Genomic DNA, 22,004 nt, shown 5'->3' with positions numbered 1-22,004 from the left:
AGTTTCTGCATTTGATTGAATATTAAATCTTCAAAAAAATTCACAACATTAAAAATAGAAAAAAAAATAATTTTTCTATTTTCATAACAAAACATTCTTCTTTAGTTTAAAATCAATAAGTTTTGAAGATTTAAATAATTCACAGATCGTTATAGGAATTTTTAAAAACTAACCAAACATATTTTTGCTATAACCTCAAGCAATTTTTTAATTATTAACATTTTTATAATTAGCTCATTTCTGTTTAGTATCATTTTCAGATACATTCTTTCATATAAAGTTTAAACATTTTTTCTATAAAATTAGTTAAGGTTACTTTAATTCCTTATATACAAAGTGAGTTGAAAGTCTATTACACCCTTTTCTTTCCAAAAGCACTGAAGATGTATTGGGTTTGTTAATTCAGATGGAAATTTTCTGATGACCTTGAAAATCATTCTTCAACAAAAAATGTCTCATTTGATTCTCAATACGAGATTTTCAACGTAACTTACATAATCAAAATTAATATATCTTCAGTACGTTTAGAATGAAAAGGTTGCAACAGACTTGACTCACCCTGTATATACAGTGTGTTTGTGTTGTATGTATATATGTATATAATGCCATTGCAATTCATATGATTATCCAGTCTTAAAATGATTCACACTGTCTAAAATTTTATATTTTATGAATTGTAAAATGTTAGATTTCCAAAATATTAGTGCTAAAATTATTTTCTGGAAGCTCTTTAAAACATATAACAAGATATCTCATGGAGAAAGCTAAACATTTTAAAAAATATAGAAGAAAGTAGGTTGTCTTCAATTCTGTCACATTTAAACATCAGGGACAAAACAGTTTTTCTTTCAGAGACAACCTTTTATTATAAGCTATGCCTCAGCAAAAATGTGTAAAACAGTTAAAATGTTCACTAATAATAAGCCAATAATTAAAAATATATATATATATATATATATATATAATTTCAATTAAAATGGCAGATGGTATTTTTACAAAAGCGATCATTGAACATGGCATAACTGATGACAACTTAGCTTCGTCTATATTTTTTAAAATTGTAAAAATACCATCTGCTATTTTAATTGAAAGCTAAACATGGTTATGAGTTACGCAGATTGTTGAGTTTATAATATTTTGGAAAATTTTAAATTTTAACAGTTGGCAATGTCATTAACTACAGTACTGCATATGCAATTAGTCACACTTTTTGTGTTATTTGACTTTCTATCTTACTACAGTATATAACAGGGGTGGGCAAGCAACAGTTCAGTGGGAGCCAAAATGTAGGTTTTGCAAAATGCATGGGAGCCGCAGTTCTGCACTGTCGTGGCGGATAGTATGGTAAGGCACACGATTTTATTATATAATATAAATATAATATAAAACAAATATTGAATTTGAAATTTGTAATGACGGCTGTTAATATATTAAATATATAGAAGTCTCTGTAATCCGAACAAAATATACTTGTAAATCGGTAGACTATCTTTCAGCCAAACTGCTAATAACTTCTTTTATTTAGTATGGTATACCATACTAAATAAAAGAAGTTATTAGCAGTTTGGCTGAAAGATAGTCTACCGATTTACAAGTATATTTTGTTCGGATTACAGAGACTTCTATATATTTAAAATATTGAATTTTTTTAATAAAATATTTTTCACAAAATTATAAAAATAAAATTGTAAAAATAATAATAAAAAACAGAAATTAACACTCAGCAAGAGCTGCATTTGCCCATGTCTGGTATATAAAATAGCAAAATTAATGAAATTGCCCAGCTAATGAAAATTTACATAAATAAAATAATTTTTACATACATATAAATTGCTGTACTATATTAGAGTACTGTAATATGTAAAAAGAAACTTTGAATCTTTTGCAAAAATTTTATTAACAAAAACAGCTTAACAAAAAGGGATCATTTACAATATTCTATATGAAGCGTGCAATGCCATGTTGTAAATGCCAAAAAACAAACTTTTCAGGAGAGAGAAAAAACACTTTTTCTAATGAACAAACTTTAATCAAATGCTATAAAAATTATTTTAACAATTTACACTTTGGAATAAAACATTGGGTTTAATTTCAAACACCTAAGTATGATGGTAAGGAAACAAAAAAAGTTTAAAAACAGGGTTAGAGCCATAACGTTGTAAATGCCAAAATTGTGCAAGTGCATAAAGTTGTAAATGCCAAAAACAATTGCAATCATAAAATTAATGTTTCTACAGCTGAAAAACAGTTTTGAATACCAAAAACTTACATTTAAATTATTAAACACAATTTACAAATTCAATATCAATTTTAACATTAAAAACTAGCAATAATCTATTAGTGACTGCTTCCTGGCTTCAACAATGTTGGGCCCACAGTTTTGGTACTTGAACTGGGCTGTAATCTTTATCAATTGTAATATAATTATGATAAATAAAGGAAAATATAAACAATAAGGTATTAATTTAGTGTAATAAAAGTTAAAATGTATTTAAAAACTTCAAATTTGAAAGATTAATGGAAGTCCGAATATCATTTTGAAATATCAAATAATAAGGTGATACAGGTTAACTATTAATAAACTGGGATTCAGTTATCCAGTTCTGCGTAAAAAACTCACTGCGTTACAAATTGGAATAACAAAATGATGTAAATGTAAACCATAACATTTTACGAGCCAAAAGTCACGTGGCTTACACTTTGGCACTTAAAACATTATGGCTTGCACATAAATTCATCTTCAAAATATAGCCATTTAGAGTGCCACTATCACCACAATATTTTTTTGTAGGGAAAAACATTGCATTTAAAATTCATTTCTTCAATAAAACGTATTTTTAGAAAAATGGCCTTTACAACCTTATGGTATTGCACGCTTCATATATTGTAAATGAACTTCTATTCTATTCTAATATTTGCTTCTGTTTCAATAACTCATGTTACACTAGCTTCTTCAACAAAAATGAAGTCAAACATCTACATGCATTTTCTCATATGTTCTGAAATTTGAAAGCCTTTTTCTTCTTATTCCTCATTAACGTTGTACCATTGTACCATGGAATGCCATATTCTTTCTCAACATTGGAATGCTTATGGCATCTTTGAATTTTCTTAAAATTTCTAAGATTTGCTTTAATGTTGATTACTGTAACTTTTGTGAAGTCATTGTAAAAATGTATTTTATACTGCCAGCTACTGTACAAAACTGAATGAAATGAACTTTGAGCACTTATTACATAAAACTGTAAGTAGACAGTACCATCTAGGATTTTTTCCAGTTGAAAGAATTGAGATAACAGCTTTTGTGGGGCAAAACAGTTGGGTGGAAAAAGATAAAGGAAAAGTAAGCTGTATAGAGGTGCTATTCACACAATAGGAATATAGATTCTCAGAAAAAAAAATTTTTTTTTAAATACATGGAACTTGGTGGAGTTAATGGAGTCATCTATTGACAATGTTGACTTAATGGATTTTTATCTCACAGAATAACACATTAGACCAACCAAACTATAAAAAAAATATCAAGATAGTGGGGTTCCATTGCATAAATAATTCATGTTTTATAGAATATTTTAAAGTCAAGCATTAAGAAAAAGTACATACAGCCTTCACTGTAGGATGTTTTAAACTGTTGAAAAGATATTCACAGTGTATATCAACTTAAGTTTTGTATTTTTTTCACATTAAAATTAAAACAATTTGGAAATTCTGTAGATATATAATAATTATTATTATAAATTTAAAATAGGGTTTTTTAAATTCAATAGGGAATTTTAAAGTGGAAATTCTATTTATGATAATTCTATATTTAAATTTGTTATTCTAATACAATACTTATGCAGAATAATCATTTATCAGCAAACTTTTAAATAATGTTTAAGAAATAAAATTGCACTTTATTAAAATTAAATTTGGTACAATCGAAACCATGTTGTTATTCATATTTGGTATACTGGCACAATGAAGTGGCGCTTAATCAACACTGGCCGAGTTTTCCATCTTTATTTAGTTAGTAAACTCAGTTTAAAACACACACCTGCAAACAACATTTAACGGATTGGCATGAGACAAAAAAGTGCATGACAATTATTATGGTATCTATAAATACAGTCCTCCTATGACAGTCATAGCAGAACGGTTGTTTTCCTCAAAATAGCCCAACCCAAGCACTAGCATACAGGTAAAATATCTTTTGCAGGGTGGATGAAACAAGGATTGGTTTTACAAAGTTATGCTTAATAACAGCATTAAAGTAACAAGTTATAAAATTAAATAAAATAAGGTAAAACACAGTACAAAACCGTAATAATTGTCATGCACTTTTTTGTCTCATGCCAATCCGTTAAATGTTGTTCGCAGGTGTGTGTTTTAAACCTTAGCTGAAGAGGGGGGAAGGCCCGAAACGCACATGTAAAATAGCATACTAACTAAATAAAGATAGAAAACTCGCCCAGTGTTGATTAAGCGCCACTTCATTGTGCCAGTATACCAAAATTAAATTTATATATCAAATTGTGTTACAAAGTTAGTTTTGTATAATATGAACAATAATTTATGCTATTTTATAACTTTACTCTGTTAAAATGTTTAAAATAATTTTATGAAGTATTCAACTGGTTCATGTTTCAAGGCTTTTAAATTATATTTAAAAAAAAAAAAAAATCGATTGCAAATGAAGATTATGTTCATTTAGATTACATTGTTTTACAGCTTCATAGCAAGGTCACTTCTACCATTATTATTATTCCTTATAAAGAAAAATCGAATACTTTTGTGCCGAAAATAGCCAAATCTGTCTATAATGAAACCCCAAGGAATCAAACAACTCTTCCGTAGTATGAGGTTTCCACTATATACAGGTTACCTATTACATGTATCCCTTGATTAATGCAATTAATAAATGTTACTGCGTATATCAAAATTGCATTAATCAAATACAGTGGTACCTCGGCACTCGACCAAACAATCATCACCCACTAGAATCTTTAACAATGTCTTCCCACAATTTCTCTTCAAAAGTTTTTGGGGACCCGTACGTCTTGTATTCTTTAGTTCAAAATTTCCCAAACAAAACTTTCAAAACCACATTTGACACATTCGGAGTTTAGGAGTATCTTCCCTGTACGGGATACAAGTATTTTTTACTCTTTGTGTAACATGATATCCTTTACGAAACTTAAAAAGCATGAATAATATGCCTGATGTGCATTTTATCTGTAGATATTTCGACTTAATTTTATTCAAAGGAAATGTGATATAAAAAGTTTAAAAAAGCTTGGAAACAAAGAATACAATGTCACATCGGGAGTAATGTGTTAAATTTCACAACTTATAATTACATCATACGTTAAAGTAAAAACAGCTATTAATAAAAATAGGCAAAAACTTTCCGTTCAAATCCCAATAAAATTACTGTAATACAGTAGTGGTATTTTGCTATTCTGTATTGGGTATGTGTATTTTTTGACTTTTTTTTATGATTTATACATTTCTGATTTATACATAAATTCTTGTTAAATTTGTATTAAACCGGATAAAGATACCGATTTTTCCATTATAAGGCCCGACTTTCCTTTCCGTTTCCGCGTTGGGCAGGTTCCTCTATATACAGGTTAATTTACATTATTTTTTTGCAAAAAATTCAATGCACCGAAGAAATTGTCCGTTAATGACAGGTTTTCGCTATATACAGGTTCCGTTATAGACAGGTTTGACTCTACATGTGCAAAATTAATATAATTCGTTTCACAATGTTTTTAAAATGATACAAATAATACTGAAATACGAAAGTACAATTTTTCCCGACTTTCTAAACTGTAGCATTTGTTACGATGAATCACGTGGATTGGATTGAATATCGTACACATTTTAATTTAAAACGAATTTTCGGTTTCAATTTTATTTAGCTGTTAAATTGAAATTGATCAATAATTGCTAGCTAATTTTAAGTTGACGATTTAGGGGCTGTCCATAAATTACGTACGCATTTTTCTTGGAATTTTTACTCCCCTTCCCCTCTTCGGAAGTCCAACAAAATTCGAACCCCCTTAAAACCTTTATTACTTTATGAATGATAAATACCATAAGTAGAAACGAAACACCCAATAAACTTTCAAATAAATATAATAAAATGCATAAACCATGTAAAATTTAATGAAATAAACAGATTTCCACTGAAGCTCCCCCTACGCCTTCCAGTGTCGACGTCATTTACGGACAGCCCCTCATTTTTAACATGCGATTATTAAAAATAAATCGCTATCTTTTAAGTATGGCCGATATTATTTACTACTACTCGTACACTCAAACTAATTTTAGCTTTATTTATTCGCTTATCTGTAAATAGCGATTACAGTAAAGCATTTCACTTTCTCGGCTGTTATGTATATACGGCGATTGGTCGAGAAATGTCCTCCAAATATTTTTACATTTTTGGACTCGGGGCACCTTGAAACGTCGAGAAATGTTTAAAAAAATAAATAAATAAAAATTCGAAGGTTTTTTTCTTTATGTATGGATGTTATTGTGTGGGTGGCACGATTTTGTTCATACTCTTTCAAGCTTAATAACTCCTGTGCTTTTTGTCGAAAATTGCTGAAATTTTGCAGGGAGGTTTGTTTATTTGGTTTTGATTGATGCTATTAAATTTTGATGGTTTAAGATCGACTGGATGGGAAGACGGGGTTGTGTGTCATATCTCCAGTAGGGTTGGCTTAATGACGATTTTACTCGTTTTAGCATTTACAATTTTTTTTATAAAACCTATCTATCCCTCCCCTCAAAATTAAGTTTTTTGCCATTTTATAATCATTAAAAACATAAAAAGTTTTTAAAATGAAATATCTTAACAGATGGCACCACCATGTTTAAATGTTGCTGGGAAAATTAAGCAACTGACTCATTGCTGGATTTTTTACATTTAAATAGACCCACATTACATTTCTGGATTCCTCGTCTCAATTAACAGCAAAAGACAGTTTTATCAAAATCGGCTCATTAAATTTTGAAAACGAACACGATTCTATAAGCCCATACAAGACGTGGTAGCGACCGTAAAACATTGCACGATTCGTGTGATATTAGCGAGGTTGAGGCCAAAGTTTTAAACGCGAAAACGTGTACGTCGGACGTTCAGCGCCGCTTTCCTGTAAGCCTAGAAGTTTGACAATGGCGATTGGAAAGTCAGTGGAATCATGCTCGACATTCCAAACACCATTGTCAAACTTCTAGGCTTACAGGAAAGCGGCGCTGAACGTCCGATGTACACGTTTTCGCGTTTAAAACTTCGGCCTCAACCTCGCTATTGCTCTGACACTCCGCTCGTGAAACGATCTTATATCTCATAAATGAAGTCATGGACCAACATTTTTTATTATTATATTTTCGGATTCCTCATCGCAATTAATGAAAAATGGCAAAGTTTAATCAAAATCGATAGAACTGATTTTGAGAACGAACACAATTCGCCAAAATTAGTGTCTTCACATTTCGATTCTTCTAAACCTGTTTTAGTGTAGTCTAATTTTCATGAATAATTTAATTGTACTTATCGTCCCGGCAATTTTATTGATATATTTTTATAATTAGCTAGAGGGGAGTTTTTAACGTTTTGCATATTGAGGCGGATCAGTCTCAATATAAAGGTCGATTCTACCTTGTAAAACTTGTGTTCCTGAGGTGTAAAAAAACGGGCGAAATGTGAAGGCACTTTTAATTTATTTTAGTATATTCTAATTTTTGTGAAAGTAAATTATATTTGATAACAAATGTAACTATTACATTGTAAAGTTAAGTGATAATATCACCAATTTAACTAAAGACGAATTGTCAAGGCCGTTTTATAACGATTAACCTTCGAAAAATAGTAGAATGTAAGAAGAAACTCCTACGGAAATTCCTGTTTTAAAGAAAGGCGGCGATTTTCGCCATTCCGCTTCGCTGTTCATTCATGAGAATCAATTTTCAAGTTAATGACAACTGGAATTATACAATGACGACTTTCAACTTCTTTCTGTGGCATGAGTTGCGTATTCAAGCTTTTCATTTTTTATACTTTAAATATATTTTCTCATCGTTTCGTGCGACGGCAATACGATTTTAAATACATAAGTAGAGTTTATTTTTATTAATTTGAATATTTTTAAAATATTGAAAATTTATAAAATTTTATGATTCAAACTTCCGATTCAAGTTTAATGAACCACAGTCGTTTTCATAGATGCATAACAATGAAACGAGAGAATTTACTAAAGATTCAACTAGAAAATGAGAATAAGGTTACAAGATAAACACTAGACAATCTATATGGTTAGGATTATATCAATGTTTTGAAAGATCATACTTTTACTACTAGTTTATACCATGAATGACATTTCAGTCATTCAACATTGGATACTTATGTAATAAGTGAGAAAATAATGCTAAATTTTTATATTTCCCTAAAAGAGTAAAATATTCAAAATTATCATTTGGTATAAATTATAAAAATTAGTAAAATATGCATTGTATATGCTTGATCTAATAATAACTTTTAACAGGTTCCAATTTAAAATAATGAATAGTTTTATACATAGGCTATATAAAATATTTTTAAAATTTAAATCTAAAATGTAATTTGAAGAAAAAATTTGCATGATGTGATAAAAATTTGATTAAAATACAAAATTTAATTTTAAATACCTGATAAATTAGATATGTCTTTCAGATTAAATTGATATTTTAGTAAGAATATTTGCATTTCATTTATTACAGATAAATATATCAAACTTTCTTCTAATGAAAGCATTTGGAATATAGTCTTTTTATTCTAAAATTATTAATAAATTATTATTATTATTACTACTGATGATTAGTAAAATGACATCAAAATTACTCTCTTAATCTGTTTATTTTGCAAAACTACTTTGCTTCTTCTACAATTATTTTTCAAGAATATTGTCAGTTATATCAAAATTTATATTGAAGTTATTTAAAAAATTATAAAATTTTCATCAAATTTTCCTTGAGTATATTAAATTGTATTCACTCTAATTTTGAATAATTTCACATAAATATCATTGGTTAGACTCTCTTTCAAACAATAAATCACCATTTGGAAGATTCAAATTCATTCATGAAAAAATACCTTTATAAGGCTACATCATTAAATTGAAATATCACACAATAGTTATATAAAATTAAAACAAAAGAAAAATCAGTTAATACTATTCAGGAAAACAATAAATTTATTACTCTTTTCCTGGATTTTTAGTTTTCAATATATAACTGTAATATCTTTAAGAAATTTCCCAAAATGAAATTTCAGAATACAACAGAATTAACTGCAAACAATAAGTAAAGAAATAATTGCTTCTTTACAAACTGAAACATTTCTTCTGGAATAAGAAATTTAGCTGACTTATACAAGATTTATGCAATATGAAGAACAGAATCAACAACAACCGAGTCCAGGGCTGCCCTGAGGGTGATAAAGGCCTGGAGCAAATTATATTAAAGTAAACAAAAAAATACATTGTAAGGGCTTAGGGCAATTTTCTTCTTTTGCTCCCTCTAGCATCCCTCTTGGGTCAACATATATGAACTAGAATAAAATCTTAAATACTATTAAAAAAATGCCTTTAAAATAACTATTTTGTGTTTAGTAACATCAATATTTTAGATTTTATTTGTTAAAACTAATAAGTCTTGCATTGCAGACTATAATCAAGAAAAATTATAAAGGCGCACACTCATTGAATGCAATAAAGTTAAAGAGTTCCGATCTTCTCTCTTCTTGTCAAATATATATTTGTTAAAAATTTCACAAGTTCAGAAGCAGCACTAAAAGGTAAAAGTCTTTTCATAATTAGTCCTTTTTCACACCCAGGATCATATAAAACAGTCTGAAGAGGGCAACAGTGAATTTTGCTTTTATTTTGAAGCTCATCTGCTTCAATATAAGTATACTGTCAGCAAAGGTATTTTTAATATCTTTTGCATATTGAGGTGCACAAGAACCTCAAAATAAAAGTTGATTTTGTCATAGCTCTGTCTTTAGTCTATTTTATCCAATCCCATAATATGAAAAAAAATGAATTATGAAGAGATTTTTGTTTTAGTCTTTTTTTCTGCTTATGAAATTTTTACTATAGTTGTATTATTGGACCAGTTTATATTTTTATCAATATATTTATTGATAAATGTAAACTGGTCTTCATAATTCATTTCTTTTTCATATCATGGGGTTGGATAAAATATTTAATTTTAAATTTTTAAGATGTAAGATTATATTACAAGTTACACATAAAACCAATATCCAGCAGGAACTGCAAAAATCTACAAAAGCAAACCTTTTCACCCATGTGAAATGGTCATTGTCAGGCAAAAAAACCTTTGCAGTTCAAATGTAGCTGTTAAAACAAACTATAAGATTATAAAATATATAGGAAGAATTGGGGAATCCTAGACACAAGATAAATTTTAATCTTTATCACAAGACCTGTAAAAATCTATCTCCAATATCTTTTTTCTTCCAAAAAACAGAAACAAGACAACTATGCAGCATCCAATATTCCTGTATGGTGCAAGGAAATAGTGCATAGTACCTGGGATATCAGATAGCTAGAAAGATATTTTGCAGACAAAGGAAATAAAGAAATGAAATATAATTTATTTACACATCTTCATTAGAAACTAAAACATAAAATTTGTCAACTCAAAAAAAAACAAAAAAAGTGGATATCACAAATTTTAAATCACTGTAATTTTAGTTTGCACAGTAAGGATCATGGCAACTTAAAATTGTAGGTTATTATGAGAAAAACCAAATAAATACAGGTACCCCTTGTATAACAAAGTAGTTACATTCTGAAAAAGTGCCATGTTATGTAAATTCATGCTACATGAAACAAAGGACTAATACAAAACATGGGGTTAGGTTCAAAAGTTAACGAAAGTATACTATTCTTTTCATTACTAAGAGAAATATGTTTATTAATGCAATTAATAATATATTTCCAATCAATAATTAACTAAAAATCACAATTAAAAGTATTGCATGACATGTTAATACTAATTTTAGTTAAACTAGGGCATTTTCTTTTTACAAAGTATCGTTGTCATCAGCTTTTTGTTGAACTTGATCAGAAATATCAACAATGTCTTCATTTTTTTTATTTTTATCATAAAAATTTTTTACGTATGACAAAATAAAAGTATGTTATTAATCAAAAATATGTTCTTGTGCAGGGTTGTCCAACCTTTTTTCTTAATGGGCCAAATTAGAAATTTAGGTATATTCAGTGGGCCACAAGGGTAATTAATATACCCTTTAAAAAGTTCAAAATATGAATATCGCATTTTAATAACAAATATAATTACAAAAAATACTGTATTATTGACAGTAAAAAAAAAATTATACTCGCACAAAATAACAATAAATTCGACACTATTTTTGATTTTTGACATTACTTTTCTTTATAATATTGTTAATATCTGCTTTTGTGATACTTTTTTTTAAAACTCTTTCCACCCTGTGGGCATTAACAGGACTTCTTACAGCAAGCTCATTATGGGTTGGGCCAAGCCCACAATGGAGCGGCCAGGTGGTGAGAGGCAGGGATCGACATATTTGGATGGACCACCCCGTGAAAAATTCCCGGGGATTTTTCAAGCCGCCTGGATTTGATCCTGGGTCCCCTAGAGCAGTAGGCTGCCACCTTGACCGCCCAGTCATCCGGCCACGGATTTTGTGGTACTAGTCTTAATTCTAACAACGTTAGTTAAATAAGAATCAACTTATATCTTTCAGCAGCTTTGATGTTCTTCACACACAAAAAAAAATTGTTCACAACAGTATGTACTACCCCACATGAACATTTTTCTAGATAAATTGGCAATTTTATCAAATTCATTGAAAGAATGAACTATTTTATAAAATTCAAGAACTGAATGTTCTCTATAATAAATTTTCAAATATTTTTTGCCATGAAAATCAATGAGTGCTAACTGGTATTTGGCTGCTGCTTCCACATAATTAGATGAAAATGGATCACTAAACAACTTTAATTCAGTTTTTATTTTCTGAAGTCAGAAAATCTCATTGTTAACAGAACTTTACATAATTTATTATACTTTCAAAGTTCACAGGAAATTCTTCTTTTCTTTTTAATAAACTCTGAGAATGCACAATTTCACATGGTAATTTTATCATGACAAATAAGGCAAATATTATTACATGTTTCAATTACAAAATATTTTTCTGACCAAAAGAATGAATTTTCTCTTCTGTTATTTTCTTTTCATAGAATTAGATGCCATGATCAAATGCTGGGTTATTAAAAATATAAATTTAAAGTTGATGAAATAATTATGAATATAATTGGAAGTTGAAATTATTTAAATTACAGATGTTATGTTAGGTCTATCTGTATATTTCTTTTGCTATGTCTGTATTATATACCCATAATTAATAAAAATGCCAAAGTGGTAGGGTATAATTTATTCTTTATAAAGAATAAATTAGCCCTTTCCACTTGGCATTAGGCCTAGCCTCGAGTCACTAAAAATGGACGACACTCTTTTGAAAAGAGGAATTGTGTCTTTTCCATCCACCTAATAAAGGTACCCATTCTTTATCACTAACAACATCACTTCATTACAAAAATCTTTGAAACTGAAACAATCAAAATGACAGACCATGCCAGCAATATTTTTGATTGGACAGCATTATGGCACCAATTACATCATTATAACATCAAAGTGTATCCAGTAAAACAAGAATAATTTTTACGACATACTTTACCAAAATAAATGAAAATGTATCTAAAAAATTGAGGGTGCAGTGGGCTGCATAAAAATATAAAGTGCAGCCTGCGGGCTGGACATTCCTGTTCTAATGGATCATGTTTGTTCAATTGAGGACCGAGCAATATTTTTTTCCAGAATTTATGTTCGAATACTGAATTGTTAGAGTTGGGAACAGTTCAAGTAGAGATACATTTTTATTTCATTTCATTTTTATGAATGATTACTTACCTACAGTTAAAAAAAGTTAATAACACTTATCTAACAATGTTTAAATACACTTTACCAAATATGAAGATTAATCTATAAAAACAAAAGACAGTGACAGTCTTAAAGGCTAAAATCTGAAAGTAACAATAATGATACCTGATTGATAGGAAAGCTAGGACAAGGAAGAAAAATAATTGCACTATCAGTTTTCATTAAACAGCACAAAACAAATTGAAAATTTCAATATTCCATGGGCAAATCTGAGATCACATGCATGCTTATTAGAATAAAAAAAATATCAAATAAGAATTTGTATTTAAAAGTTGAGAAATTTTGTATGGAGGATTTCCCAAATTCTCAAACCATGTTAGAGTGAAATCAGAGACTGTTATGTGGGGAATTTCCCCAATTTTCAAACCACGTTAGAGCAAAACCTCATGTGTTGTAGAAGTGCACTTCTGCAACACATGAGGGATACCTGTATATCTAAAGCAAGCCCAAAGACAATTCTGGACACTGTAAAGCTGTCTATGATTGCTCCAAGAAAGTGTCCATGGTTACTCGAAATAACAATGTTTGATTCTAGCTTCTGAAATAGAAATATTACCCTATCCATATTTTATATATAAAGTAACTGACTAACACAAAACATATTACTATCCATGTTTATACAAATATCTAAAAACTTCAAAGGATAATACTTATAATAAATACTCAATGAATGAGTAAAATCTTTCAAAAAGAAGTTTTTAGCTGCATGAAACATGGACAAAAATGCACAAACTTAACACACAGCATAACATTACTATATGATGACAGGAATCATGACATGATAACACTGCCAACCTTTTAGTTTTTACACTATTTCATGTCAAGCTTTTCCCAGTATATGCAATATCCAGTGTAGTTCGCCTATATTTTTTTACAAATAATTGGAATATTTAAAACTTCTAAAAGTTGTATGTTGTCTAATTTTAAACGATTAGTACTTTTATTGTAAAAGTTATAAAAGCTATTTTAAATCAAAAAATAAGTGTCAATATGTAAAATAGCTTTCCATCAATTAATCTATACAGTACTTATTTCAAAAATTATTCACTTTCATTAGTAAAAAGAATATAGAAATTTAAAATAATTGATGATACAGATCTCTAACAAAAACATCTATTTAAATACAGTATTATATATCTTTAAAACATTTAATGTATTTATAAAAGTAAAAAATGATTAATTGTAATCATAAATGTAATAATTATTATTTAAATTGATATTGAATTCTTAGAAAGTAAAATTTCATAACGCTTTAACATTTAATGTTACATTTAAAATATATAGTTAGTAGCATTTTATATTTTCAAATACTATTTTTAAAAACTTTTATGGAAATTTAATGAAAAAATCAATAGCAATAAATAATTTCACATTACATAATTAGAAGAATCAATCATGTTATGTAATTTTCTATTGCATCATTTTATTTTGACAGACTTGTTTAGTGATGCATAAATTTTAAAGGTCATAAAAGTCAAGATTATTATTCTTAAATTTACCAGAGAACTAAAATCATCATGAATTTTACTTATTTCTTTTTTTTTTAATAAACTTAATATTAACACATAATTTTCAATATGATCATAATAGGAACTTTGGAATAAAATTACTTAAGAAAAAAAATCATTAAAAAGAATAATTCAAGGTCTATTGCACTACCTATAAAAACAAACAATAGAAGACAAAAGATTGTCCTTTATGCCTGAAATAACCTTGATATAGACATTTATAAGTGTTTGAAGATTTATCAATCATAATTCAGTCCAACTTCAAAATTTTTTTCACTAAATTAGTCTAGAATTTTGATAAAACTTAATAGTTCTATCTTATTGACTGAAACTTGATTAAATATTTCTGATATTTTTCTTGACTTTTTTTAATAATTTTGAGTATTTCACACTGTATAGTCTTTTTAATTACTGTACTGCTATTAATTTTATTCATTTATGGTAGTTTTCAATTTATTTTTATGAAGGTTTTATATTCTATTTTTTTCCATAAAAATGTGAAAATGTGATGTGAAAAAATATGAAATGTGATAATGTGAAAATTATATTTTTAAAACTACTTTAAAAAGTGAATTTTTTCAAATCTATATGCTTTTTACATAAAACTGTTGCTTATCCAAATTATTTGATATGTAATAAAATATAAACAATTCTTATAAAAATTCCTCTGTAACTAAAAATTTTTTCTAGAACTAACTATTATTCTTCAAAATAAATCAAAAATACAAAATTTTTTACATTTCTTGAAATTCTGAAGTTTATTTGGAAACATCCACTATTCTCATCAGGCAACAAATTTAAGGCAATGTTTTTTTGTTTCTTAGACTACATTTTAATCTCATTTCAGACAGATATTTCAGTTTAATGGTTTTACAGCATTATTGTTGAGAGAAGCATTATAATCATAGTGATGTGAAGCATTATAATCATAGTGATGTGCAATGTTGCTCCAAACTAAAACTAAATAAAATAGATTTTATGTAAGAAATCACAATACATTGTTTAAATATATAGTAGATTCCACTTATTATAGTCAAAGTGTTATCAAAATTACAGAATTCCAAAAGAAAGTAATTATAATATAATTATAACTCTATATAAAATTAATAAATTCATGAGTCCTTCTGTCTGTCCATCTGTTTGCTTGAGTATCACCTGAGAATGGCTGAAACAATTTCTATGAAACTTTACACATATATTCAGGACAGTCAAGGGAAGGATACAGACTACTATCAAAATCTCATCTACCTGTCTCTCTGTTCAAGTATCACATGAGAACAATTGTGTCCTTCTCAAAATATAAAATGCATTTAGAATAAAGTTTGATATAATATATAAGATCTAATCAAAAACAATTTTACAAGTTTATTATAAGTTTGTTACAAGTTTAGTTTACATATTTTTTTTAGGTACCTCAGCTAGTACATTATAAAAATTTCAGTTATTGTAATCGGTATTTGGTTACCATCATCATCATCTTTTATGCCATTTTATGAATGTGAATAAACAGAACTGAAAACAAAACTAATATAAACACCACCATGTAATTCTAACTAGGATAAATATAATTCAACAAACACTTTCAACCATACTTTAAAAGTCATCATTAGGTAATGAATTTAGAATTTTTGAACAGTTATTAGTTTAAAGAAATCATTCTTTTTTGTAGTTTGCTTGTTTTAACTTTACTGTTTTCATCAAAAATTCTTGTTGTTTTATAATGTTGAATGAATCTTTATTTGCTAAGATTTAATTTATGAAAGAATATCTTGCTGAGTCCTTGACTTTTAAGTTTTGAAATTTCTGATAAATATGAATTTTTATACATTACTAAATCAAATGATTCAGTCTTTCTCTCATAATTGGGTTTCTTGTATTGTACATACAATCCTAATAATCGTAGCATTTCTACTAACATATAAAAGAGATCAACTGACCCATGATTAGGGTTTCTCATTTCCCAATTTTTTGCTTGTCCCGGGATTCCAAAAAAAAAAGTAAACTGTTTCCCAGGATCCCGGGATATAATTATTTTTAACATATAAAATAAATCTTAAAATCAAATGATATAATTATTTTTCATCTTTAAGTAACTTAATACATCTTGCAGCCTCCAAAATAATAATATTAATAATGCTTGTGTAAAATATGTATAAAAAAATTACTTTTGAGTTATGTAGAAATTTTCACAAATAGAAAGTTTATTAAAGTCTGTTGGAAACTGCTTACAAGAAAAAAAAGCCTTTAAATTGAGTTGAAAATTTGAAGAAAAAAATAAACTTAGATCAAACTTCTAACTTAGAAGGTAATTTTCGCTATTTAAATAAAACATAATACAAAATATTATTATAAATTTTTATCATATGATTTTAAAAAGCAAAGATGGTTAATACTCTGATAACTCGATTCTTATTTTACTAAACAAAAGTCCTGCGATCGAGAATGCTTTATTCAATTCAATTGATACGAGTGAAATTGTCTTTTATGCATTTAACAGAAGACAGATGTTATGTGTTTTTTCACCAGTAGCCTAGAAGATTCCTAGTTCATTTTCGAGATGCGTTATAGTACTTCTTTTGCCATCTAGTATTCTTGATTCGTCTATCTCAAGTACTTTATTAAAGGCATCAAGCTTACAGATCGATAATTTGGCAGTTCATTTGGCTTTAATAATCAGGTTTTTGAAGAAAAACTTTATACTTGCATACTTCATACTCATTTGTATCCTTGCCAATTTGTACAATCTGGAATAATGCAGTTATTGAAGCTACTGGGCATGGTTAAAAATTAAGACAGCATAAGCACAATTATTCCAGATATTACAAGTTCTGACAAGTAAAGAATTTTCAGATTCCTGTCACAAATGCACTACATATTAATTATTGACAATCTGTGATGTGCATAAGAAGAAAAAATTTAAAAAACTAATAAGCAAGCTTAAAATTAATAAACACAGATGTATTCTGACGGTTTATGAGTTAATTATACTTTCTATTTGCAAAATTTTTCCTCAACTTTAACACAAAATAAGAAAAAAGTAAATTTCTACAAAATTTGTGGGATTTTCCAAGATGAGAAGAATTTACTGGGACATTTTCTGGGTTAAAAAATAGCCGGAATGCCAGGTTTTCCAGGATCCCGTTGGAGAAACCCTACCCATGACTGATAATTTTAAAAACTGAAGTGTAACTTGTATTATAGAGGAATTTATTTTATCAAATGTCAAAAATTTGTAAGAGTAATGATAGTTTAAATTTCTTTTTATTTTTTACTACGTATCATTATAATATGTAACACCTGGATATCCTTCTACATAAATCATTTTTTATATTATTTAAACAAATCTGGCAAAATTCCAAAATCAATTTCCTTTTTTATCATCATTATAATCCAATTCATATTAATAATAAACAGAATTAAAAATACTAATGTATAATTTAAAAAATTAGTTTTTGAATATAATTTCAATAATTATATTATTTATACTTTTTTTAGTTTATAAAATGTTTGTACACAAAAATAGTTTATTCTCAAGTACTCCTGTCTTTATTATAAAAATACTACACAACTGTTCTAAAAAAATATTCTAAATTGCTCTAAAGAATTGAAAAATAAAATGTCATCATAATTCAATTAACATCTATAATAATAAAAATGCTAAGATTTTTATTACTATAGAATTTTATAAATGTCAATTTTGATATTAAAAGAAAATTAAAATAAATAGTTCAATGACATTTTAGTTTATGAAATAATAATATCACATTACAATGAAATAAAGTACATTGAAATTGATCTTGCAAAAGCTTAAATTCACTTTTATAGATTAAATCTTTTTATTTTATCAAATAAAGAAATATTTATTATTAAATAAAATTATCTTCATAATCATATGAGTAAAATTAACAATGACTTATTTTCAATCACAAAATAAGATGACTGTTTATATACATATTTTCATTTTAATTTACTAAAATATGATGAATGGTTCTACATAATGTTTAAAAAATATTGATATAAAGCTTCATTAAAAAAATTCACATTATTGCAAAATTTTAATATAAAAATACAGTAATTTGTTTATTTTCTATTTAAGAGAAAATTATTTTTAAAACATTTGAATGCTAATAAATTAATAAAAAAATATTTTTAATAATATAAAAAGTGATTTTCTTAAATTAATTAATAAATTAAAACATTTGATAATCATCTTATCAATTTATGTTATAAATTAATTTTTAAAAAGTTAAAATCTACATTACTAAACATCTAAAACATTAAATTTTAATGCTTTTTAATATATAAGTGAATTTAATAATAATCATCATGAAATGATAATTACTTTTAAGATATTATCAAGTACAGTTTATAACGAAAGTAAATTGTATATGATTAAAACTTGTATATGTTATTAGGCTATATCCTTTAAGTATATATTCCTCTATTTATAGTTATTAAGAAAATTTAGAAGGCTATAGAGGAATAATAAAGAAATAAAACATGTATTTCCTTAAAAATAAAAATATTTTTAAGGATATAAATTTATTATTTCTTTATTATTTCATTTTTTTAATAGAAGCATTATAATTGAAAAATAAAGATTTAAAAAAAATTAATGCAGTAATTTTATCATTATAATAATTTTTTTTTTAAACTGTTCTGTCCTGCAGACACTAAGAGGAAAGAAAGTTTACAAAATATACTGTATATATTGATTTTTTTGTGTTTTTCTTATTTTTATCAATATCTAGTTTATTAAATACAGTATATCTTTTTATTGACAATTAACTTATTTTTATAGAAAAATAGTGCTATGCTTAACTAAATTTAGTATGTATATATATATATAATATATATATAAAATCTTACTCTTAATAAAATAATACGTTACAGTCATGGATCTATAACTACAAAATATATTTCTCAATAAAACTGAAATTTTTATTCAGTTTGAAAACAATTACCATTAAACGAGACAAATATATTTTTGCATTCGATTTTTACATTTTTCTCTAAATCGTATCAAATATGATTATAAAACCAATTCAGTCTAACACACTTCCAATACAATAACTCCAATTAATTAAATGGTATCCAAACAATCCATCAGAGACATAAATTAAAATCCACTCTTGAATTTTTCATATTTGCATAGGAAGTCTTTGCAAACCAGAAACCTCAATTTGTTCTTAGAAATGTTTTTCTATGTGGAAAAAAAATATTGCACTCAAAACACATCATCTTATTTCCTCAAACAGGTTTAATTAAGTACCAGTTCATTAAAAAAGGGGAATTATTTCTAGCATAAGAGGAAATATACATATTTTTTTTATTCCATTCATATAATACCTACTCAATAGAATAATGTTATTAGTAATTTATATATCAGTTGTAACTTTTTTTTTCGTTAACGATGAATTTAAGCATATATAAGCCTATATAACTCAATAACAAATCAAGAAAAGATAATATAAATATAGCACTTGTGAATGAAGAATTGAATTAAAGTTAACTTCTCCACTGATAACAGTTCTTAAAAATAAACCGCGCGATAACCTCTAACTGATAACTTTGTGATAGCTAAAAGTGATGACAGTAAATTAAAGAATACTACGAACGATTCCCAGATTATGTTTTCGTGCTGTATTAAGTAAAAATACTCACCCAAAACGTAGAGCCACAAAACACTTCTAAAGCACTCGACGCCATCTTGGTAATGAACTAAATTCACCATATCAATATTTACGAATTTCCCATATTATAAACAAACCTTTAAAAATAATTCTGATAAATTTTATTATAATATCTTTATTAATAAATTGTCGTCATTTTTAATAATAGGTAACTTCTTAATATTTTAATATTTTTACATTTATTTTCGTTAATTAACAGCAGGTGGCAGAGTACAAATTTTAAATTTGTACTGTACAGTACTTGATAGAAGTCATAGTGAGTTTCAATCAAATATATTAGACCATTTGTTTAAGAGTGCATGTTTATGTTTGTATTTTATCCGATATCGTATTACAATAGCGTATTTTATTGATAGAAAATAATGTGTCGTACAACGAGTATTTTTGACCTGAATAAATATGACAAATAGACAGTAGAAATATTTGATACTTGCTTAAAAAATAAGTTATTTTAAATAAAATTTAAACTGTTTTAATAACATAATTAAAATTTTTAGTTTTTTTTTTTTTTTTTTTAGCTAGTGTAAGAAAATATACAAGGAATATTAATTAATACTAGGGTTTCTCAAATGGGATCTCAGTTATTTTTTAACCTGGATTTCTTAAAAGTTCACTTCTTATTTTATGTTAAGGTTGTGGAAATTTTGCCAATAGAAAGTATAATGAACTCATAAACTGTCAGAATACATTTGTATTAATTTTAAGCCTGCTTATTCGTTTTAAAAATGTTTGCTTGTTATGGCATGCCACAGATTGTTAATAATCAATATGAAGCTTATTTGAGGCAGGACTCTGAAAATTCTTTACTTGTCAGAACCTGTAATATCTGGAATAATTGTGCTTATGCTGTCTTACTTTTTAACCATTCCCAGTAGCTTCAATAACTGTGTAACACCAGGTTGTGCAAATTGGGCAAGGATACAAACGAGTACGAAGTCTGCAAGTATGAAGTTTTTCTTCATAAACCTAATTATTAAAGCCAAACGAATTGCCGAATTATCGGACTGTAAGCTCGAAGCCGCTATTAAAGCAGCCTAGGCAGACTAATCAAGAATACTAGAGAACAAAAGAATTACTACAATCTCGAAAACGAATTAGAAATCTTCCAGGCTACATGTGAAAAAACACATAACATCTGTTTTCTCTTAAATGTATTAAACACGATTCCACTCATATCAATTGAATCAGAAAGAACATTCTCGGTAGCAGGACTTTTCATTACTGAAATAAGAATCAAATTGAGTAATGGGAGTATCAACCATCTTTGCTTTTGAAAATCTTATTATAAAAATTTACAATAATATTTTGCATTATTGTAAATTACCTTTTAAGTTAGAAATTTGATCTAAGTTTTTTTTTATTTTTTAAATTTTCAACTCAATTCAAAGCATTTTTTTTTGTTGTTGTTGTTGTCTTTGTTGTTGTATGCAGTTTCCAGCAAACTTTAATAAATTTTTTCTATTTGTGAAAATGTCTACGTAATTTAAAGGTAATTTTTAATATATATCTTACACTGCATTATTAATATGATTTTGGAGCTTGCGGAACTATTACCGTATTTTACAGACTATAAGACGCACTTTTTTCTTCGAAAAATTGCCTCCAAAATTCAGGTGCGTCTTATAGGTATTTTTTTAAAAAAATTGCTTAAAAATTAAGGTGCGTCTTATAGTCCGTAAAATACGGTAAATTAATTTAAAAAATAAAAAATAATTATATCAATTGATTTCATGGTATTTTGTATATCTTAAAAATAATT

The 22,004-nt window shown here is 27.0% G+C and overlaps 1 protein-coding gene across 1 annotated transcript in view; it reads right to left on the bottom strand.

The window, feature by feature from the left end:
• Positions 1–20,332, bottom strand: part of LOC136981254 (multidrug resistance-associated protein 1-like) — a 67,164-nt gene extending 46,832 nt beyond the window's left edge. The window contains exon 1 of the mRNA XM_067277539.1: positions 20,217–20,332. Within this exon, the coding sequence (XP_067133640.1) occupies positions 20,217–20,261 (45 nt within the window). The 5' untranslated portion in view covers positions 20,262–20,332. The remainder of the gene's footprint in view (positions 1–20,216) is intronic.
• Between the last annotated feature and the right edge of the window lie 1,672 nt (positions 20,333–22,004).

The sequence above is a fragment of the Centruroides vittatus genome, unplaced genomic scaffold, assembly GCF_030686945.1.
Source record: "Centruroides vittatus isolate TY-2023 unplaced genomic scaffold, ASM3068694v2 contig_749, whole genome shotgun sequence".
Taxonomy (NCBI): Eukaryota; Metazoa; Arthropoda; class Arachnida; order Scorpiones; family Buthidae; genus Centruroides; species Centruroides vittatus.
The sequence above is the reverse complement of the archived record's forward strand: the minus strand, read 5'-3'. Positions and strand labels throughout refer to the sequence as shown.